The 24,569-nt window shown below is 42.2% G+C and overlaps 1 protein-coding gene across 8 annotated transcripts in view; it reads right to left on the reverse strand.

The window, feature by feature from the left end:
• Aopep (aminopeptidase O (putative)) overlaps positions 1 to 24,569 on the reverse strand; it is a 296,969-nt gene that overhangs the window by 247,913 nt on the left and 24,487 nt on the right. For all 8 annotated transcript variants that reach the window (XM_055597938.1, XM_055597943.1, XM_055597941.1 and 5 more), the window contains exons 2-3: positions 15,735 to 16,645; positions 1,605 to 1,771 (exon numbers count right to left, since the gene is read on the reverse strand). In XM_055597938.1, coding sequence (XP_055453913.1) covers positions 1,605 to 1,771; positions 15,735 to 16,531 — 964 coding nt within the window. In that variant the 5' untranslated portion in view covers positions 16,532 to 16,645. The remainder of the gene's footprint in view (positions 1 to 1,604; positions 1,772 to 15,734; positions 16,646 to 24,569) is intronic.

Raw genomic sequence — 24,569 nt, forward strand, 5'->3', positions numbered from 1 at the left:
AAGAGTATCTGAACACAGGGGTCTTCCCAGAGACTCATACTCCAACCAAGTACCATGCATGGAGATAACCTAGAACCCCTGCACAGCTATAGTCCATGGCAGTGTAGTGTCCAAGTGGGTTACATAGTAATGGGAAGAGGGACTGCCTCTGACATAATTTGATAACCTCCCCCTGAGGGGAGAGCAACCTTACCAGGCTACAGAAGATGACAATGCAGCCACTCCTTATATTTATGGTTGTGAGCCTAGCCTTTAACGGCTGAGCCATCTCTCCAGCCACTCCTGATGTGATCTGATAGACTAGGATCAGAAGGAAGGAGAGGAGGACCTCTTCTATCAGTGGACTTGGGGAGGGGCATGCACGAAGAAGCGGGAGGGAGGGGAGGATTAGGAGGGGAGGAGGGAGGGACTTATGGGGGATACAAAGTGAATAAACTTTAATTAATAAAAAATAAATAGATAAAAAAGAACCTGTAGATATGCAACAAATATAGCCTATGATGAAGTCAATGTCATAAATCAGAACAGATAAAATCAGCAACCCTAGAGCTTTCAGTGTAGGAAACAGGAAATTATTTAGACTGTCAAACTAAAAGGGGGGGCCTTGTCTGACCCACTAGCACCATTCCACACGTCACAGATTCTCAGCATCAGGTAAGATGAAATAATATGGAAAGTACTGTGGGCCACATGACACTGCCTAGTAATGCCCCAACTAGACCCACCACTCACCCATTCATTCAATCATCTCCTGGGAAACCTAATGCAGCTGATGATATCAGGAAAACAATCTGATGAGCAAAATGTCCACTACTGTAATAGTCTGGCTGTTGCTGATGTAGTCAGACAATAAAACAGTACGCTAACCTTTAAAGTTGTATTTTTAAAACATGTAACAACCTGAAATATGTTCAATGTGAGCATAAACAAGAAAAGCAACTGACACTGTTGCATACCAAAATGACAATTTAGTTCCTCTTGATACATACAGTACTGTGAGTAGTCATTCTTTCCAAAATTACTTCATTTTGGTTTTTGAATTTTTGCATATTTCAAGTTTTTCTGATAAGCATGTGGGAGGAGAAGCTATATTTTGCCTGGCATCAGATGCTGAAGGCTCAAATGGACAGAGGTGACTGGACAGGCAAATGTTTCTTCGCAGGAGACCTGGGTGATGTCGTACCTCTTGCCACCAACTTTCTGATGCTCTGGGTTCAGACTTCCAAGCCCAGCAAGCTGGCTAGCCTGCATACTACCTCTCAGAAAAACAGAAGACCACATTCAGATACCATGTCCAAATCAAATACAGCTCAACTATAATGTGTTTCCATGACATACTTGCCTGCCCAGGAAGTCTTCAACCAAGACCACCCACTTTGGCTACACAAACCACCATGTGAGAGTGATGCTGGAACCGTCTATGGATTGACAACTTTGGCTCATAGAGTCTGGAGCCCGAGATCCACAGTCCTGAGCCCAGGGCCTTCTCTGGCAGTGTTTTTGTTCCAACCTCACCAGCAAAACAGCTCCTTAGAGACTGTAACACAGTCCCTGGGTCTGCTGTGTGCATCACACCCAAATAAGAAAGAACACCTGTACTGTACCTTCATGAAGCAGTGTGGGCTTGGCAGAATCTTCCCCACTCATTAAAACAACAGAAGATGCAGCTGCTCGAACGGTAGCCTGCCATGTTGACATGGCAACAGGTGGTTCCTGGCATGGAAAAAGGGCCCTGTTGTTGATGGGAGATCCCATAGTATAAACACATGGCCTGCAGAAGACAGACAGAGAAGGGAAGAATTTTTAAAGTGAGTTGCCACTCATCTATCTCACCACCATCTATCTCAGCAGGAAGGTCATGTTGAGCTTTCCAAGTAGAAATATTTGAGGCTTTACAGTTGACTCTTTCAAAATATATTGAACTGAACATGTCAAGGGTCTGCTTTGTCAATAGCTCAGTCAGTGGTTATTCCTCCCAAATGAATCACTTTAATATGTGAAAAGGGGTGTGTGCATGTATATGTATGTGTTTTAAAAGAAAAAAGTTGGATAAGATTTTAAATACTATTCTGCAAAGTTATAATTTATGCTTCCCTTAGGCCTTTCTGCCTTCAAAGAAAAAAAAAGCTTCAGAAACATTCTTACAAACTTTTTGGAAAGTGTTTTGGAAAAGAAAACAGGGCTGGAGATCTCTGCAATTATTAATCTTGGAAAAACAAGTGGTAGTCTCAAAGCCAGCGCTGGCGGGCAGACCCGCCTCTTCCCACCAGTCCTGGAAACCACCTTCTCAGACAGAGCCATTGTGGGGATCCTTGTGTGGAAGCCAAGAACATGGCTTGGCACAAATGGGGCAGTAGAGGTCCCGACAACCAGGCTTGTGATGTGAACAGGAACCAGCTCATTGCCAAAGCAAGGTACGAAACGAGCAGCATGACCAAGCCGGCTCCCTTTCTTTCCACATTTAAGTCACAGTTACCAGAGATGGCAAAGACCTGAAAAATCAGAGGAATCCATTCTTATACTACAGACAGGGCACAACACTTCTCAGGAAAACAACTTAGGAAAGGAAAACTCTTTTTTTTTTTTCTTTCTGGAGTTAAGACAAATGTCAATTAATAAGCTTGATTTACAATGTAAACAAATGTCTACTAGTTCTTGCAGATAAACTGTTTTCATTGACATCATTATGACTGAACATTAATTTGTCTGTACAGTGTATAAAAGAACACACAGGATGATGGCTTTCTTCTTTCATTAACGCCCACTAAAGAAAAGACAAGCCAGGGTAGGGCCTGGCAAGCTGAGGTAACTTAATACAGAGAACTGTTATACAAATGATAGAATGGAGAAACTACGCAGGGACAATGAGGTAAGCCAGAAACTAGTAACAGCAGTCAGCAGCTCTGGCTCCTCAGCTGGAGGAGCTGTAATAGCAGTGGTCATCTGGAGTCAGGGCGGCCTGCCAAGGAGAAGCTGGGACCACAGAGGTGATAGGTGTCAGAGGGGATAGGGAACAGGGAAATGCCTAGTTCACTCCAATCCTCTACCAACCAAACTTGGCCAGAAGACAGCAGGCAGGAGACCTGAATGACTCCTTACCATTCAGAGACCTCAATGAGAGTGGAATGTGGGTCTCAGAACATAGATTGTGGCACTCATGCCATACAGGTGTGCTCACTCCATGGCTTGACATGAGAAAGGGATGATCTCATTTACTAACAAAGCAGACACGGCAGCACAGGCCTGTAGCCCTACCCTGCAGCACTGGAAAGTGGTGACAAAAACAGAGATCCACAGACAGTGTCAGCTACACACCAAGTTTGAAGCCAGCTGTAAGGTGGACTATTCCCAGCTGGCCTGCTAAATTAGGATACAATGAGGGTAGGTTGTTCTGGCCTTTTACCTGTCATGGGTAAAATGAGGAGAAGCAGGTCAGTAAGTCTTAGATTCTGTATGTCAAGCTTTTCAATCTGAAAATAAAGGGGACATTTCTATATAAGCCCCAGAGAATCCCATTAAGTTCCTACTCTGGATTTCCTACCCTTTGGACTTCTGATTGACTTAACCACCTTTAACTGTTCAACTTCAACCTCAGGCTTGTTTCAGACCCCAGCAAGGAAGGCCATCAATGCTTACTTCTTCCCACTGGGCCTGTGATGGCCAAAGAGTCCTGTAGTAGCTCAAATTGCTCAGTTATGTAGGGCCAAGAGAGTCTCTTAGAAAATTCAACCCATTAGGTGTGGGCTTTCCCCCCTCAAAGCCCCTCTTAAAGGAAGGCTGCATGAAGGAAAATAATCAACATGGAAAAGCACCCACTCTCACTAGCAACTGGCAGGTCTAAATCCTGCTTCCTTGACACTGGTAGACACTGGAGACAGGCTTCCTCTCCTACCAAAGCTTTTCTTATTCAGGAGCTAGAAGCCCCTTCAGAGCTGTGTGCACCTGTGGAGCTAGCCCACTTACAAGAACATTCCAGATTGTCTCTGCCTGGTACTCGGGTGGTGGCGACGACTAACGTGCACAGAACAAGTCACATGACCATGCTCTTGGCTCAACTGTCTGGGGTAATTCTGGGTGACTTTGACGGTCTTCCATCCTTGGTGGGTGACTGGCTATGTGCTGTTCTCTGTGTCATTCAAGGTTGGTGTTGACTTACTATATATAACACCTCCCTCCTGTGCCCTTGGGTGTGAGGCCTCAAGGCATCCTCTAGCAGCCCACATAATTGTTCCGTAGAAACAACCAGGTTTTAGATGAAGGCACATCTAAGAAATAATACAGAGGCAGAATTAGAAGGATTGCTCTTTTATTTTTCTTTTGTATGCATGTTTGTAAGCATGGTGTGTGTCGTGCGTGTGGAGACCAGAGGGCAGCTCCACCTTTGAAACAGCATCTCTCACTGCCCTGGAGCTCACAACCAGGCTAGGCTGGTTGGTCAGTAAGCTCGTCTCCATTACATGAATGCTATGATTACAAGTGTGCACCACCATGCCTGGAACAGTTACATGGACTCAGAAGACTGAGCTTGGGCCCTCCTCTTGCCTAAGCCATCTTCCAGCCCAGAATTAGGATTAACCAAAGAATGTGTTGAGGGGAGGGAAGAGGGAAGAGCTCTCAGAGGCAGAACTTCTAAGCTGCCTCTCTCCAGGAGCCTATCTCCTGCCACTTCCACCATTCAAAGCTAACTCCTGATAGCACCAGAGTTGGCCTCTGACCAATGGCAGAAAACATACCCTATCTCTCTTGAGACTTGTTTTGAGACAGACTCTCCCTATGAACCCTCACTATGTAAACCAGGCTGGTAAATTTCCAGCAACCTCCCAGCCTCTGCTTTGCATGAGGGGATTACAGCTGTGAGCCATGACATTAGGCTTAAGGGGTATTTTTTGGGGTTTAGTTTGTTTGTTTTTCTCCATCCTCACCATTTACTGGGGTGGGGAGACAGACCCAGTGGCTGGGTCATGAGGACATCAGTCAGCTAGCAAATGACCCCACTGTGAGGAGCAGAAACTTCTACCCAACTATCAATCAGCAACAACAGGGTTGTTGTTGTCTGCAACAACCCTGTAAGAGAATTCAGAAGACTTTCCCACCTACAGTCAAGCCCAGCTTACAGCCTGACTATAACCATGTCAGAGATTTAGGACAACAGCTGGACTATCATGCTTCTCTGAATGCCTCAGAAACTGGGAGATAAGAGGCACCTGTTGTTTAAAATGCTCAGTGTTTTGGAGCTGTCCATTATACAGCTATAGATAATGAAGTGAATTTCCCAAGGTTTTGAGCTCAAGGACAAGATGAATGGTAAAGCAATCAAACAAAAGAAACACAAAGAGCAAGAGCAAAGACCCTAAGGAGGATGGCCTGTTTGATGGGTTTATAAAAGGCTTTGCTCATCACATGGCAACTGTCAGTCTGATGGAACAAGCAGCTGTGTTTTTTTAATCCATCAAGAGGGCTAAATGTTTAAAACCAGAACTGAGAAATTCTACGCCTAGGCCTTAGTAGTACACCCAATAACCCTAGCACTTGGGATGTGAAAGCAGGAGGGTCAGAAGTTCAAAGCTGTCTTCATCTACATAGCTTAGAGATGTCTTCATCTACATAGCTTAGAGATGGCAGTTAGCATTCCAACAAATTGAGAAACTCTTCTGTTAACTAGATTCTCAAATACCATGTTGTGGTGCCTTTATTATCTACTTGCAGACATTGTGTTCCACAGCACTCACTTCCTCCCAATGTCCTTAGTATTCTCTTTTCTTACCTTCTTTTATAGAGGGTGAAGGGGCTGGTCTAAGCCAGGGTCTCACTCTGTAGCCCAGGACAGTCTGAAAATGCTCACTTTCTTTGTTCAGCTCATTCCTCTCTTGGCTTCTTTTCTCAGCTGCAGGTTCACTCCTCCCTTTCAAGCACATCTAAACCAAGAGCTAGACTTAAAAGCAAAGGCTTTTCATCTGTTACAACCTGGCATCCTTAGGCCTATTTCACAGTATAATGCAAGTACAAATTAAAAAAGAATTTAAAGTTGGGTAACTATATTTCCAGAAATTAAAGCTCTATCCTTGGGTAAATGCTCTGATGAAATGTGGGCATCTGCCAGCAGATGGAGGGTAGGCAAAGATGAATGCATAGTCATGCAGTCATATTTCCTACAATAACTCATGAATAACTCATGGCTCCTACCTGACTGATATACATTCATATGAAAGCTGATATGGAAGGCCATGTTCCTGCTCCCCCAATCCTTCACTAGGACTAGGAAAATCAATATGTTTATAGACAGGCTACAAGGTATCTGGATGTGTAATCATAGAAATAAATGCAGCTGTGTTTACTGGACAGGCACTGCCTTGTACCTCACCTTTGCTGACATGCTTACGGAATGGATACGCACGAGCCAGCTCAGGCTTCTCTGATGCTTATGACTGCATTACTCCCAGCTGGAATGATTCCTTCTAGCACGCAAGGGAAGATGTTCTCTCTCTGGGGCTCATCTAAAATGCCTTGGGAAATCAACCCTCCTGGGAGTTCCCTGGGAGCCCAAAAATCCCTGGGAGCTGCAAAAAATCATGGAAATGAGAGGAAAGTGAAAATCAGAGGTGAGAAAGGGTGAGATGAGTTGAAAGGCAGGTCTATGGCTTCATCCCTGAGGAAGAGCCTGTCAGAGCAGTTAGAGTCTTTGCTAAGGAGCTCAGTCTTTATGGAGTAGGCAAGCAGAGATGAGCCAGCTAAATCCAACATGCTTCCTACAAAGAACCATCGTAATGGAGAATTGGCAGGAAATTGCTCCAAACTATGTCCTGACTTTCCTTGTTGACTACTAGGCAGAACAGCCTTTTCAGGAGGGAAGGGGGAAGTTTCTAGTTTTGAAAGGTTCTAAGTTTGTCTCTTCCCATCAATGTAGTCTTTGTCAGAGGCTTTGATCAGCAACCAGCAACTAGAGAGCTGGCTATAGTAATAGGGAGACAGTGAGGAGCCTGAAAAGGCTATATTTGTTATGTGCCTTAATGAGGTCTTTCCAAGATGGGACAAATGGTTGGCTAGGTATCACAAAAGCTGGGCTAGGGGTCATAAACATAGGAGTTCAGACAGAACTGTCTAAAATCTTCCAAGGGTTACAAAGTATCCAGACTTCGAATTTTTTCCCACCTATTATTTCCATTTAATATTTTTACAAGTTTGTGTCCTCAACAGAACTGTGATACAGTCTCTACTACAGTAAGCAAAATTCCTGCTTTCTTGTGATATACACTGAGAGCCAGCATTTCTTGTAAAGGGAGTTCCATCAACAGTGGGCTCCCCTCCCCTCCTCTCTTATTCCACTTCATGATATCATTACCAAACCCAGAACTGATCAATATTGTCCAGACAGCAAGTCAAAGGACATCACTGCTTTGAAATGGACAGGATTTATTCAAGAAAGGCATTTTTCTTGTATAAGAGGCACGCTTCCTGTAAAGGCAAAGGCAGGCTTTGGCCCTTGGAAGCCCTTCCTAGTGTCAGGTGGGAATGTGGAGATCCTTTCATGCAATCTTTCCATGTTACACATAAAGAAATTAGGCTCTGCTTTTAAATGACTTTGTTACAGTTGTTTGGCTTGTTGGCAGATGTCTAGGCTCTTCCCTCCAATTTTACATTTGTTTTTAAATTCTGTAGTCTTTTGAGATATGATTAATTCCCTGTGACTCAGGCTTGCCTTAAGCTTATATAGACCCATCTACCTCTGCTTTCCCTGTGCTGGAATTAAAGTTGTACTCATGCCTGACAGGATGTTCTCTTAGGAACTAAAATGTTTCTGTGGAGCAAAAGACATTATCAGCCTAGTGAAGAGGGAGTCTAAGGAAAGAGAAAAAAATATTTATCAGCTAGTCATCTGATAGAAGGTACCTATAACACATTGTTGGTATAATGTTCTTGTGGGATGTATACAACTTATCCTTGTTCATTCAAATGCTGATAGCTCTTCTCTACTATTTGGTTTCAATCCAGACATTGCATTGTGATGTTTATTCTAAGCATCACTTGCCTCAAATTTGTGTAAACATACCACCATTTGTTCTCTATATTGTCAATTAAACATGCAGTCAGTGTTGTATAATGGAGAAAATAGGGTAAGACATACTGGTTGGGAGGGGAGGAGAAGGAAGCAAGTGGGAGGAGTAGGAGAGCAGAGATGGGAGGAGAGGACTTGAAACCACAAGTAGAGATGAACTGGACCTAAGATATAACTAAAAGCAAGTATAATGGGTGAAATCTGAATGGTAGAAAACTATGCAGACTTGGAGGTTTAGGACGGAGTAACTATTGCCCAGCATTATGCTCTAGGTTAATTAAATAAATCCCAATCTCTGTGTGGTGATTTGGATATATAGCTGGTTTAGGAATAACCACTGATTAACTAAAAGTTAAATTGATAATGAATATTAATAACCCACAACAAATGGCACCCAACGTGGGGCAGAATTTACAGTAATCTAGCGGAAAGAAGGAAAGAAGGAAAGAAGGAAAGAAAGAAAGAAAGAAAGAAAGAAAGAAAGAAAGAGTAAGCCAGGTGGTGTAGTGGCACACGCCTGGAATCCTAGCACTTGGGGAGACAGAGGCAGGTGGATCTCTGTGAGTTCAAGGCCAACCTCATCTATAAAGCAAGTCCAGGATAGCCAAGGCTACAGAGAAACCCTGTCTCGAAAACAACACCCCTCCCCCTCAAAAAAAGAATAAATAAATGTTTGTGTGAGAGTGGGAAAGGGAACACTTATTCATTGCTGGTGAGAGTGTAAACAGAGTGAGGGTTCCTAAAGAGCACATATGATCCAGCTATAACACTCCTGACATACTCCCAAATGCCTCTACATCCTACAACAGAGACATCTGCTTATCAGTGTTCAGTTACTCTGTCATAACAGGCAAGAAATATAACAACCTAAGTCCAGCCATAGAAGAGTAGATAATGAAAATGTGGTTCACAGATATAAAATGGAATATTATTCAACTGTAAAGAAATATGAAATCTGCAGGAAATAGATGCTAGACTTAAATCTTATGTATCTTTAAATTGGAATACTCATTGATGTCAGGGAGCTAGTAAAGGTCCCTGGGGAGGAGTGATTTCAAGGAAAAGACGACAGAATGCAGGTGGTATGAAGGGGGAAAAGGAATGGAACAGGGAGGGTTAAATGGCATGAGATGGGAAGGGGGAAGAAGAGTATGGGACTGCATAGCTAACACCAAAAGGCCTTTGAAAGGATTATATGAAAGCCTATTACTAAAGGAACTCCGTAAAATACATACATCCAGGAAAGTTTAAGTGGAGTTACTCTAAAACAAGGAAACAATGTTTCCCCTCAGGACATCATAGATTATCATAAAAATCACACTGCTAGTACAGGTCACTTTTCTGAGTTGTTGGTCCATGGGATCCCACAGATCCCTTCCAAAATATTACAGGCTATTGACATTGTCTTGGACACCCTCCAGAAGTTAATAGTAAGACCTCATTGCTGAAGATAGCACATATGTGAGTCACAGGACAAGAGAAATCAAGGTGGAATCACTTGGAAGCGTCATCCCTGCTAGCTAGCTTTCTCAGTGCTAGAAGGTTCTATGTACACTACTGGGAAAGAAGCAGAATCAACAATTGTATACAGTTCTGAAGCCTGTGAGCTACATGACTAGCCTGGCACAAGATGCCCACTGGTATGATACATAGTATCATGAATGTTATGGGAGCAATCAACCACGGTCTGACTGGACTTAGGGCCTGTTCTACAAGATGGAATCTATGCCTGGTGTTGTTAACGAGGCTAAAACCCCACTGCTGGCTGTCACAGGCTCGAGCAGGCAACCTAGTACTATCATTCTGCTAAATGGACATAGTAGTAAACTTTTATCTCTTTTATACCCATAGTGCATCTCTCAACCTTCAATGCAGAGACTTACAACTGGTCAACATACAGAGAATAAGGAACTTTGGGGTGCTTGGCTCTAAATAAGACATCTATGTCACATCCTCTGAGCTCAGGGATCATGATAGAAAGAGGGAGCAGAAAGTCAGAGACAGTGGACATCTGCAGTGAACAGGGCTGTTGTACACATCAGCTCACAGTAGCTATGGCTGCACATTTAAGATCTGTACAAGACCTCTCAGGACTCAGTGATCTTATGCAGAAGAGGAGGCAGAAAGATTCTAAGAGCCAGAGATGACATGACAGATGACTCTCCAAGTAAATAGTGCCTTCCAGATACAACAGATGCATCCAAACCCAGACAGACTGCAGCAGCACACACGAGAACTGCACAGGGTCAAGACAGCTTGCAGCACTGAGAGGGGAAAGTGGACACTGGGTCTCATCCCTAACCAAGAAGCTATCTAGACCTGATACCCACCAGCAAAGGGAAAATGGAGTGCCACTGGGTGATTATCGATCACACTCCAGGACACACCCCATGCCCAGAAGTAGTTTGGACAACACATAGTGAACTCAATGTCTTTTTGTAAACTTTTTGCTTCATTTTCGCATTTTTGTCTTATTGGTCTTTTCTCTGTTTATTCTGATTTAAGTTTTTATGGTTTTTTTTATAAGAGAGAAAGAACATAAAGTTAGATAGGTACGAAAGATCTGGGCTGAGTTGAGAGGGGAAAAATAATCAAAATATAGTATTTGGAAAGGTTTAACTGTACAAGGTCTGTATAAAATCAAACCACACGTATAAAACCAATTCCCAGCAATGGGGGAGGGGTTCATGAAGTCCCACCTCTACCTGAGGAGGCATTGGCAACAGATAGCTGATGGTGGAGCAGTAACTTCCGCAGATGATGGATGGAGCTCCCGAGAGGCTATCCATGGATGGCTTCACACCCCCACACACAGGCAGAGTGAGAAAGGGAGAGAGGCAGCAGGAGGAAGAGCGCAAGGGAGGGAAGGGACAGAGGGGGAGAGGAAGGAGGAGGGAGTGAGAACACATGACACTGGGAGGAAAATTGGTGCAGGGTGAAAAGGGAAGGAAATGGCAGGGTGGCAGCAATGGAAGTTAGATCCAAACACATCATATGTATGTGAATATTAAATAAAAACACTTAAATAAACAGAAATCTGAGCTCTTCTACTCATTCTTTTTAAAGCCTTCCTCTGTAGTGAGCTATAAAGCAATGAAGTTTATTCGGTGGGGAAGCAGTATGGATGTCTAACATCTGGCTTTGAGGTTAATCTAAAAATGCGAGTAGTGTGCGTCCTTCTTGGTCCAACAGCTGAAAAATTAGTGCTTACTGGCTTCAGCCTGATCTTTTCTAAAACAAAGAAACATCACAAATGCTATAGGAAAGTTTAAAGTGTAATATTTATTTTCCCAGGTTATTTATTCTCCAAAATTATAGTGTTAAATTATATTTTCTGCATTGAATTCAATGTCTTCTTCACTCAACTCTCATTCAGTGACATCATCAACTAATAAGCCAGACTTCCTGGAGCAGTTGGCTGTTTTCCCAGTTACCATCATGATCATCAGGGGAATGGGAGGCTTACTAGAAAGAATGGCTTAGTTTTAAATAACTTTTCCTTTAGTGGAATGGAAAAACTTTAAAAAATGCAAGGAAAATGAAGAAAGCACATACTCTTCAAATAGACTTACACTTTTATAGTTTCTTAGGTATCCTAAGGACCTAAAATCAAAACCATGCTAAGTTTCTCCTTTTTCTCCACCTTTACACATTCTTGGCCTGTCCTTGTTCTTTTTGAAGGGCACACACAGCCCATAAAGTAAAACATCAGGGTAAGAAGGGTGCCACTGGATTACTTTGTAAGTATTCCCTCTATCAATCACTCCGAAATGTCACCTGTATTCCAGTATTCTAGATTCAGGCAAGAAAGGACATTTAGGTTCAAGAATTGGCACAACCCTGAAGTGTAACAGATAACTGGGTGATCTACCTTCAGTAACTTTCCTTTAGAACTAGAGTAATAGTGGACAAGGTAGTAACAACTTCCAAGAACAATAGGTAGTTTTTATTGACCTTCAGAAAATAAAGTCACTTAAGGAAAGTGGGAGGGCAGTCTTACAAGAGGGGGCTGCAGGGCCCAGGGCAGGTGGCTTCTTCTGAAGTTTGCAGCTGTGTTTTAAGTCGACTTAGTTTTAAACAGTTTAGGTTTCAAGTCATTAAAAGAGAAGTTCCCATGCACCCACACGTCCTTTCCCTTCTAGTCACCTGAAGTATCTGTCACACTTGGTGAGCATAAGGCAGGCTCCACTTAGATTCCCTGAATAGTCTTTTTTCTATTGGAAATACTTTTGTCATTGTTGAAATAGGGTTTTGCTAAATAATCCAGGTTGCTCTCCAACTCACAGTCCTGCCTCAGGCTCTTTAGAAGTGACTAAACATGTGAGCCAGTGCATACAAGTTACCATACTACATTTTGTTTGAGACAAGGTATCATCACTATGTAGCATACTCAGGCATCAGAACTGTGATCCTCCTAAGCCTTGAGCCTCCTGCCTCAGCCTCTATAGTGTTGGAATTACATGTATGTGCCTCCATGCCCTGCTTGTAGCACTTTCAGTTTTTACAACTTAGCTTAAACTGGCAGCTGCTTAGACTGTGTCCGTGCTGACCCCACAGCTTTGATAAATAGCTCAGGCACTGTGCTGATGCCCCTCTGTTGAGATTTTATTTTATTTTTTAAATCAGGATTATAGTAGAGCTGAAAACTTTTTGGGGAAAGACTAAAAAGATGTCATTTTATCATTTCTTCTTCCCAAGGGTGCATTCTCTTGATGAGTTTCCTATGCTGACAGCACCTCTGACCATCTTGCTGAGGGTCTGCAGAGTACTTGGCTGTAAGACAGGCACATTCCTTCATACTGCATGCTCTAAAATGAACCATTCTGTGTGGCTCACTAGCTCCTAGAAATCCATAGCTACACATGTGTATGCAATCAGCCATGGCTTACCAAGCTAACTGTTCATAGTGTGGTTCCCAGTCAGAATGCACCAGTGTAGGCTCTGGCTCATCCGCAACCTGCCACATAAGCAGGGGAAAACAGGTTTGCAGCTCCTGTAGTCTGTTCACTTGGCCACTCGATCCCAGCATGCACAAAGAGCAGCATTGGAACTGTAGGCCTGCTCCTCCCAGAGCACAGTTATCTCCTTCACCACAGTCCTTTTATCTACAGTTTCTTTTATCTATAGTCTCAAGGACTCAGTGGTAGATGGGAATGTAGCTCAGTGGCAGAACACTGTGGCAGAATATTCAGGGCCCTAGATTAGGTCCCTAGTACTGCAAAAGAAAAAAACAGGGGCTAGGGAGATGGCTAAGAGGATAAAGCATCTACTGCCCATCGTTGAGGAACTGAATCTGACTCCCCAGAACCCACATAAATTCAGACCAGGGGATCCCCAGGGCAAGCTGGCTGGATAAGATGAGTCAGTGAGGTCCAGGTTCAAGGAAAATATTCTGTCACAATACATAAGGCAAAGAGTGATTGAGAAAAACACCACACAATATCACCTGTTGAACTCTGAATTCATGCAAGTCCATGAGCACATGCATGTGAACATGCATGCATAGCACAAACACATACATGTGTAAAAAGGAAAACAAAAGCAAAGTTAGCTAGGGCCACACCTTTTCTCAGTCCTGAGGAAGGCTGTTGCACAGTCTTGTTACCGTTTACTTTTTCTCCTGGGAAGGTCTGCCCTCCACAATGGTTATGACTTCCTTTACTTACTCATCACCAGACAACAATGTGACTGCAGCACTATTCTTTACAGTGTGAAGGCAGATAAAGACAAGCCACCAATGAACCGTGCCATGGCCTCTTCAGAAACGCCTGATACTTTACTCAGCCCTGTTGGGAAGGAGAATGAAATCCATCCCATGCTGTTGTTCACATCATTTTATTAAAGCCCACATCACTGAGGAAATATATTTTGTCCCTAAACCTAACTAAAAGTTCTTAGATTCTAGGTAGTCAGGTGGACACACTTGGGCCTATTTATGCAATTGATTTGAATCAGGGCCTCATTCTGTAGCTCAGTCTGGCCTTGAATTCTTGATAATTCTCCTGTTTCTATCTCTGTGTGCCTCTGGGATTGCAGGCATGAAGTCACCACACCTAGCATCTTATTCTTAGGCACATAGAAGAGTTTAGTGAGATTTGTGGCTATCCATAGATAGAAGGATATCTTGACTCAACCAAAGTCTCACATATGCACCCAAAAGGAAAGTGAAAGAAAGAGCAGCTTTATGAGAGTTCCCTTCAAAATCAACACATATTATCCTCTTAGGACTCCACGGATAACACAAACTAAAATATGGCATAAAGGCTCTATCACAACCATGTGTTTACTGAATCATGCCAAACAGAGACAGCAAAAGCAAATCCTTATGTCGACCTTTCTCCAGGGAAACCAGGACTTGTACATGAAGTAGATTCAAGCCTATCTTTGTAGTTAGCCCTGGGGGTAGAAGGACATGTTTGAAGCTACTAACATCACCTCCAACTGTCAACAGTTCCTTCTTCCAACAATTTTATATCAAAAGTGAAGCATCTAGGAGTACAAAAACTACTCAAATATTCAATAGCCTTAAATGGTTAACACTGATAAAAGTCCTCAGTAATTCCAAACATTTTGAGGCTACAATAAGAACACCTGATCCCTCCTGGTCTTCAAAGGTGCACTACACATAATCACTTTGCCTTTGTGCTCATGTAACTCTGTACCAACCCTGCAATTTCTCAAAGGATACCTCAAATGCTGGCAGAAATAAGGCCCTCTGAGTGGCCTAGAAACCAGAGCAAGAGGAAAGATTACAGGCAACGGACAGGCTAATTAGATCTCAACGTCAAAGTGGCTTTTTAAAAGTAAATCTAAAAGAATTTGGGGAGGAGAGTGAGGAATAAATGCAAGCAATTGACTGAGACCACCACTTCCATCAAAGAGGCCAGTGTTCTAAGAGAGTGCCTTCAACAAAAGCTAACAGATGAGCAGCTCCTCATCTACCTCTTCAAGGATTCACCATGCTGACTTGCATTAAGGAAACAGGAAACTAGAGAAGAACAAACAAAGTTTGATTTAGAAATTCTCATTCGAAAACATCTGGATGACTGAAAAGAGTCAAAAAGACTAAGCTCAAGGGCTGCCTGTGTCAGGCACCGACTCGCCTCACTCTAAGAATCAGGTATCTTCCTGGTACAAGAGACCACAAGCCACATCCCAAGAAACCAGTGGGCAGTCTCCACAGGACTGACTGCTTTACTCCTCAGGAGAAACTGTCTCTTGCACTGGAAGTTCACACCAAATGACAACTGGCCAAGTCCAGGGAAACACAGTTACTGAGAGACAGGTACAGTAAGAAAGTCACACAGCATGGCTAACCTTCACACCCACTCTGCAGTGGCATCAGAGGGTATTTTGATAGCTCACTTCCATCAGCAGCTCTGGAAGTCTCTACCAGTGATCCCAACCAACAACCAGGCTCAGCATTTCAGCACCAAGCTGGCATTTCAAACTTCTAACTCAGAAATGTGGGAGCTGAATCAAGGACCATCTCCATCCTAAGGTACAGGAGGTCATCTTAAAAATAGTTCAGCATGCTTGGGGATTTACCTGCTGTCTGAATCTGAGTCTGTCTGGGTAAAGCTACAGAACAAGTAGAATCATTTCCACAGACTCAGTCTCTTCTTAGAGAGCATCCCTGAAATGCATGAGATTAGGGGCAGAATACACTTGGATAACCTACCTGCCACTCTGGTCAGAGGTCCAAGTCACTGACTGCCCCTCGGGTTTAGTTTTATACTGTATCCTGATGGCACGAGGAAAATCTGCAGCTGTCTGAACCCCCATCTTCCTGATCTGTATGCTCCAATTGTCAGTGTCAAAGAGGAGCTCCCCACAGCCAGGGGCCTTGCTGCAGCGAGTGTAACAGTCTAACTGCTCCCTCCAACCATCTGCAGGCAGGGCCACAAGGTCACGGACAATCTCACGCCGGAGCTTCTCAGGAGTAGCTGCGAGCTTGGAAGCCTTTGTAAATCTCTCAAGGCCTGGCACAGAAGCCACATCTACCTCCTCTACCTTTATCACAGATAAATCACAGCAGTCCAACACTAGCAAGAAATCCTCTTTCCCATGATTCCCTGTTTCACAGCGGTACTTTGAGCTAGAGATCTCAGAATCATGTTCCTGGTTGTCATGGTTACCATCACCACCAAAGGCATCTTGATCACCTTTACCACAGACTGCAGATTCTCTATACCCCATCTTAGGTGAGAAAGTACTTGCATCCATCTCAGGAACATGGCAGGGTTCAGCTGTCCTAAATGTGTAGGCTTCCTCTGACTCCATCTGAAAGGTTTCCTGGGTGGAACTCATCTGTTTTTTAAATTGGTTTCCATCTCCAAAGAAAAGCACTATGGTGCCCTCAAAGACTCGACTTCCAAAATCCACATCCAAATCCAATATGTAGTGCTTCACAAGTATGTGGCTAGTGTTGGCCATGAGAGGCAGATCATCCCGGGAAGGGTCCAGCTTTATGTCCATGGTGCAGTCTGCAGTTGGCAGCCTCTTAGCTGAGGCTTCAGAATCAAAATTGGCTGGCTTACCAAATAAGAAGCACCCACTGTCACAAGTTACATTTCCACAACTTTCAATTCCCTGGTGAAAAAAAAAAGTATGGTTAGAGGAAATTTCAAATAAGACCCTAAATGTTCCTGCAGTTGCAGATCATTTAGTTGGCTACTGTACCTGGCAATCCCCAAGGTGGCAAATGCTCAGGGAAGGAGAAAGGCTCATCTTTCTGACTGACAGGAGAGAAGCTACATTACTGACTTCTGAGCTACTAAGGGACACAGTTTCAGAAAAGAGCAATTCTTATGCAAAACTACAACTATTACTGTCTCTTGTTTTAAAAGATATTAAATGTATCACTTCTAATTTTGTGCATCAGAAGGTGATTGTTTTTCTACTGTGATTCTAAGTAACACATGTGGAGGGCTAAATGCCCTCATACATTGTATTCTTTGAGAGTAATAATTTAATCCACACAATATAACTCCAGGGATTAATGCACTTTTCACATTAGGACTGTTCTCCTATCAGCACTTCCAGTAAATTACAGGAAAATGAGCCAATTTACCAGGAGTGCATTCTAACTATTCCTTTGAGATTGTTCATGGAGACTTTTCAAATTTATAGTTAAATACTCAAGGTATATATTACATCTTAATAGCTGAAAACCCATTAACATTCTGGCTAATAGCTTTCTTGTGGCAAACAAAAGGTCTTACTTGGAAGAATAAAGTATGCAAATATCTATAAAAGGAAAAGATAGATTAAAAATGTAGAAGCAGATGTTGTGATACAACATAGAAGTTCTTCAGAAAAGATCCAAATCAAAATGTATTTCTTTATAATAGTAATAAAGCTACAGGAAAAAATTATTCAAATCACCTCAGCCTCTGACATGTACCTGATTTCTCTTAGCATATACTGCTTTTCTTAAAAAAAAAAAAAAAAAGAAAGAAAGAAAGAAATAAAGAAAGGAAGGAAGGAAGGAAGGAAGGAAGGAAGGAAGGAAGGAAGGAAGAAAGGAAGAAAGAAGAAGAAGAAAAAATATCAGGGGAAAGAAATAAAAGATGACAGAAAAGAACATGTAAACTTTTGTATTGGAAAACTCCTTAGAGCTGTCTCTGTCAACCGCGGAACCATTATTTGTTTGACTTTAAGTAAACTGAGCACTGCCCCCCCCTTTGTACTTTGCTGTTCACTTTCTTTCTGAGATTATCTACCCCTAACTAGACCTTATTATGGCACCTTCCAGCAAACAACCCAACTGAGTTTCTATCTTGCCCCTGGTGATTTCTTCATCAAGATCTCACCTAACCTTAAGGAACATGGCCTCTTATAGAACAGCAGTGTCTGCTCAAGACAGACCTTCATACCTTTGGAGCTCCCCCCACCTTCTGCATATCCTTAGTTTGAGGGCTGCTATTGGCTCCTACCTCTCATACCCATTTGTCAAATCCTCTCCTCACTCCAAACCTCAGTTCAAGTACCTTAAAAATCCTTCCTGGATCCCTCCTTCTCACTAACCAAAATATTTGGTAATGACTTTATTTTGGAGTTTACAACACTTTCATATAGGGCAGCCTCAAATTTGCATTAATTCTCCTGCCTCTGCCCCCTGAATGCTGGGGTTGTAGGTGTGGGCCACCAGGCTTGACTTGGGTATGAATTTAAGTATAACAGGAAAAGATAGAAATCAAGATAAAAAAAAAAAGTAGTTTGAGATTTCAGGAGAATATCTGGAATCTGTCTTAGTACCAGTCAAGGCAGTGTGTAAAAAGGTAAGTGAGGGTCAGTTACTTTCTATACAATCTCCACTGAACTACTATTTATGACTAATAAACTCTGATATCAACTGCACCTACTAGTGGGAAATCACAGTGAAAAGTACTTTCTGCTGCTGTCTGGAGCGGTTCATACACTCTATATATACTATTTTGTTGACTGGGATTTTGTTTTGTTTTGTTTTTGATGTAGGGTCTCATACATACTGTAGCTAATCTAGAACTTGCTGTGTACTCCAATGGCCTCAAACACCCAGCAATTTTCCTGCCTCTGTCTCCTTAGTGCAGGGATCATAGAAAAAAACCATAACACCATTGTATGCTTATACTTAAAAACAAACAAACAAACAAACAAACAAAAAACACCTTAGGAAACACACACATACAGTTAGGGTGGGGTGGGGTTTGGAGGGAGAAAGAAGAAGGCAGGGAAAGAGACAGAAAGAACAATGTCTAAAATAACACAACTGAAGAAATTAGCATTTGTTGGCACAAAGACAAAGCTGACCTCAATAGACTCTTGCATTTATTTTTGAAAATGTGTATAATTTACGTGTACATTATGTCCTACAGAGCCATTTTCAGAATTCAGCATGTCCGTGGTAGCAAAGAACGATGCTGCCCATCGTTCTTAGAGCTACCTTAGAGCTCTATCCTGTCAGACTAGCTATCAAAACTGTCACCATCAGCTCCTGGAGATAGTTCCTGATGGGCAACCACTGATGCTTCTCAAGTGCCTGCTATTTGGCACAGACTTTTTTGAGAAGTTGGGTCTCTATGCTGCCCAGTCTAGCCTTGGGATCCCACTTCAGCCTCCAAGAGGCAAACTAGTGTTTGCCTCATGCTAGTTCTTTACATGTTGTGCATTTGTCACTAGACTGACAAGCCTTTAGTTTTCTTCACCAGTACTTTCTCCATAGAGGCCAAGCTAAGTCTTCCTTCCTAACCTCTCCAGTCCCACACTTGATGACCCATTCTCCACTGATTACTTGAGCCCCTACTCTGCCGAAATGATCATGAATCTTTGAAATGAAAAGAACCTTCAGATCTTTGCAATTAATGCCACTTCCTAATGTAGAGGGGGCAATATTCTTCTTAATAAAGGGACCAGTCTCTTTTGAACTCCAACTTTTGGAGATTTTTGTACAAAACTTCTGATCATATGGGGAATTACAGTGGATATTAAACTACCTGCACCATTATTGGTAAAAGCTAAACTGGGAGTGTAGCTTACTGAAGGAGTAAAATGAAAATGAATTCCAAAGGAAAAGTACGCACATGGCTATCGGCCAATGCTGAAATAAGTCAGAGCTCCCAGAAGAGGTGGCCACTTCCTCCATTTAAGACATAAGACGGGAAGAGCAGAGACTGTTTTGTGGCCAGGATTGTTCCCTCAAAGCAAAAGGGAGCTGAATAAATGTATCACATGATGTGTCTACCTTCCTAAGAAGTAAAGTCATAGCCAAATCTCTCTTGCCACAGGAAGGAAAAGACAGAAACTAGCAATAAGAGTCCCTCTTCACTGTTCTTAGACCCTCATTCCTTTGGTATTTTTCTCTTGCCAATATTTTCTTTGCCAATAATCCTCTCCTGTTCCTGACATCAAAGGGTCTCTATCTTCATAAATGAGCTACCCTAGCCCTGTGCAAACATTAATGGACACAGTTCTAGGGATCAAACCCAGAGCTTGACACACTTCCACCACTGACTACATCTCTGTTGAAACGTGCTACAGTTCTGTTTGCTAAGTCTTTACTTCACTGAACTTTAAAACTAAAAGAATTGTTTGGGCAGACTCATTCCAGATCTCTTGTTTTACAGCTGTAGACCACAAAACCCAGAGAGGCAGAGTTCTTAGACAAAAGTCAGCCATTTTTCTTCTGTAGACAAGGGATGAACTTTTCTACCTGCTGATATTTTACCTTGAAGATTTACCCTTCAGGTCACATGGTGTCTCATTTATAACTGTCCAAAGTACTAAATATCATCCAAAGATTCTTTGCACCCCTACCTATCTTTTTCAATCCATAGTCTTGCAGTTAGTTCTTCAAGTGGTTTTTTGTTTTGTTTCCTATCTTGTCCTTTCTTTTCTTTTCTTTCTTCTTTTTTCCTCCTTCCCTCCCATCCTCCCTTCTTTCTTTCTTCTTTCTTCCTTTCTTCCTGTATGAAGGAACGTATTTAAAGCCACCCCCAGGAGATACTGAACAGCACTGTCACTAATATGGAAGCCCATATTAGTACCTTGATGCTCCTTCACACATTTACTTCTTGTGTTGTATTTGTGCATGAACTAAAAATCTCCCTTCTCTGGAAGTACACAGCTTTCACTGGTGTCAATCGAGGTCACAGTCCCACACTTAGGGGAAAAGATGAACTGACTGTGGTTGCAAATGCATGTCTGTGGCTACTTTGAAAGGCTTTCTCAGCAAATGGTAACCATATTTCTAAAAAGTCTGTTGACTTCAGCAGTTTGGCTATTACTGTGTTCTGATTTTAAATGCCAGCCTGCCTCACTGAAGCATTTTCCACTTGCTGTCATAAGCTATAACAGGGAAAAGCCTCCCTCCTTATCAAACCAACAGTTTTCCCCAGCTACATACTGCAGCTCTGAAGCACGCATGTGTTATATTCCAATGCTTAAATGTTCCTCTCAGCAACACCACTGGAAGGTTCCAGAGGATCCATGCACAGCTAATAAAGCAATCAAAAAAGAGGCTGCCCTGCTCCCTTCTGTGTGGCCTCAAACAGCCTCATTAGACACAGTCCCACCCTCCATGGAAAACCACTCCATGCTCCTTCCAAGTTACAGATTGCTCTGTACAATTCTCATGGCCCGTTACATATCCTATATACATATATATATACCTTGGGACTAGTGATTCACTTCTGGTTCATGGCTATGCTGAGTGGACAGCACCTTCTACTTTAAGTTCTCCATACACACATGTATGAAGCTGACACCGGACACATTTGTGGCTTTAAAATATAGTTCCTTACAACACAGGTCCAGTTCACATAAATCTACAGTCTGGTAAACATCATCACCTGACAAACCTCCTCTGGGCTGATAATGTTTTCTAGGAAACACACCACATCTTTTTCACATCATTTTTCCCCTTTGCAATTTACCCGGGGCCAATGGAGGAATTTCTGATTATGTTCATTCTTCTGTTCTGTCTGATAGGAAGGGCAGCTCCACATTTACTCTGCAAGCTCTCAAAGGAAAACAGCTTTATCTTACCTGGGTATGTTTGTCCTTTAAGATTCGGCAAACATGCTTTCAGCCAGGGAAGCAGGTAGTCTAACTGTAGGTCTTCCCCTCTTCCTCTGGCTCTTCCAAATTCAATCCCCCAGTCTCATCACCTGCTGGGGCCTCCCATCTCCTACCCCCATCTCCTGTGGAACACACAGATTTTCCTCTTCTAACCTCTCTCTCCACTCATTGCTTTGTCTCAGACCCCAACTCCAGGAAGCCCTCCCTAGGAACACACACACCACTCTGGCCATGAAAACAGTAGGCTAATGGCCAGGCAAACAGCAGACTTTCTCCTCTCTCTCTTTTCCTCCAAAGCTGGTCCCCCATTCTTATCCCCAGCTCTGTAGCAGACCTTCTGATGTGGCCTTTCCACACACCGACTCCATTCCCAGGGGACTTAGCGGGTCCTGGAGGAACATACCCTGCTTTTCCCCCTCCTGCCCCACTCAATGTCCCCCTCCTAGCCCATCTCCATTCCTAAGTGACATGTCCCAAAACCTGGAACCATATTTTACTGGAACTCTCAGTGGCAGCACCTGTCAGGATCCCAGAAGAATTTCTGACCAGACAACTCACAGCCACCACACCCTCCTAAGAACCAGAGATGGCAACAGAAACCAAGGAACAAACCACCCATTCAACAAAGACAAGACCAAACATCAGCACCTAGAGCTATAATCATTCCAAACCCAGACAGGAGCATAATAGCAGACTCAGTAGCAGACAGGACAATCTATCTCCACTGGAGCCCAGCAACTCTGCCACAGAAGATTCTGAGTATACCAACATAGTTGAAACACAATAAAAAGACCTTAAAACAGCCTTTATAAATAAGATAGAGGTCCTTAAAGAACAAGTAAATAAATCAATTAAAGAAATCTATGAAAACACAAATGATGAAAGAGAAATGAATAATACAGTACAAGATAGGAAACTGGAAACAGAATCAATAAAGAAAACCCAAACTGAGGGAAATCTGGAAATGAAAAATTTGGGAACTTGAACAGGAACATCAGAGGTAAGTCTCACCAGCAGAATACAAGACATGGAAAAGAGAGTATCAGGCATTGAAGACCCATAGAAGACTAGATACGTTGGTCAAAGAAAATGCTAAATCTAAAAAACTCCTTGTACAAAACATCCAGAAAATCTGGAACATTAAGAAAATACTGAATCTAAGATGAACAGGAGTAAGGAAGGAGAAGAAACCCAGGTCAAAGGTTAAATTTTTTTTTAACAAAATCATAAAATTTCTCTAACCTAAAAAAAGAGATACCTATAAAGACACAGGAAGCATGTAGAACAACAAATACACTTGACTAGAAAAGTCCCCTCAGCACAACACACTAAACATACAGAACAACAACAATAATTAAAAGCTGCCAGGGAAACATAAGGGCAGTAACATAAGAAAAGACATATTAGATTAACACCTGACTTCTCAGCAGAGAGTCTAAGAGCCAGAAGGGCCTAGACAGCTGTTCTGAGAACACAGATCCTAGCTCACCACTCAGCAAAATCTTCAGTCATAATGGATGAAGAAAATAAGATATTCCATGACAAAAACCAAATTTAAGCAATATCTGTCTACAAATCCAGCCCTACAGAAGAAACTAGGAGAAAAATTCCAACCTAAAAAGGTTAACCAGCCCAAGAAAACACGGGAAATAAATAATCACAGACTAACAAATCAACAGAGAAGATTTAATCTTGATGACCTGAGTTTAACCCTCAGAATCTTGTAAAAAGCTGGTAAGGAGCATCTGTAATCCCAGAATTTCTGAAATGAGATAGGAAGTGAAAACAAAATCATCATGAAACTCAAGGATCAGCTGAACCAGAATATACTGCAAAATACAGATACACCCTGCCTCAACAAGATAAAAGGCAAGAACTCACTCCTGCAACTTGTCCTCTGCCTCCTTCCCCTACAGATTCATATAGACTTATACACATACATACATACACATACACACACCACCACCACAACAATAACAACAAAATAACAGAAATCAACAGACACTGCTCATAGATATCTCTCAATATCAATGATCTCAAATCCCTAATAAAAATACACAGACTAACAGAATGGATGCTGTTTGTTTCTGCATCCAAGAAACACACTTTAACATCAAGGATAGTAATCACCTCAGGGTAAAAGCATAGAAAAAGATACTCCAAGCAAATGGACCCAAGGAACAAGCTGGTTGTAGCTATTTTAATATGTGACAAAATAGACCCCAAACCAAAACCAATCTTAAAAGACATGGAAGGGTACCATATCCACCAAGGAAAAATCCATCAAGAGAACATTGCAATTGTTTTTTTTTTAAATATGGGGGTCTTTCTATGTAACTCTGGCTGTCCTGGAACTTATTACGACCAGGCTATCCTCAAACTTAGAGATATACCTGCCTCAGCCACCCAAGTTCTGGGATTAAAGGTGCCACCATGCCCAGCTCAGCATTGCAATTCTTAACATCTGTGCACCAAACACAAGGGTACCAAGTTCTTAAAAAAAACAAAACAAACAAACAAATAAAAATACCATTACAGCTTAAATCACACACTGACCCTCACACACTGATAGTGGGAGACTTAATACCACACCCTCACCAAAAGACATACTCTCTAGACAAAAACTAAACAGAGAAATGCTAGAGCTGATGTTATAAACCAAAGGGACCTAACAGATATTTATAAAATATTTCACCCATACACAAAAGAATATAACCCTTTCTCTGTACCTCATGGAACTTTCTTTAAAATTAATGACATAACCAGACACAAAGCAAGTCTCAACAGATACAAGAAAACTGAACTAAAACCCTGCATCCTATCTGATCACCAAATATTAAAGCTGGATATCAACAACAGAAACAACAGAAAGATTACAAACTCATGGAAACCAAACAACTCACTACTCAACGAAAGATTGGTCAAGACAGAAATTAAGAAAGAAATTAAAAACTTT

Source organism: Psammomys obesus, unplaced genomic scaffold (genome assembly GCF_907164565.1).
Source record: "Psammomys obesus unplaced genomic scaffold, mPsaObe1.curated_primary_1811, whole genome shotgun sequence".
Classification (NCBI taxonomy): domain Eukaryota; kingdom Metazoa; phylum Chordata; class Mammalia; order Rodentia; family Muridae; genus Psammomys; species Psammomys obesus.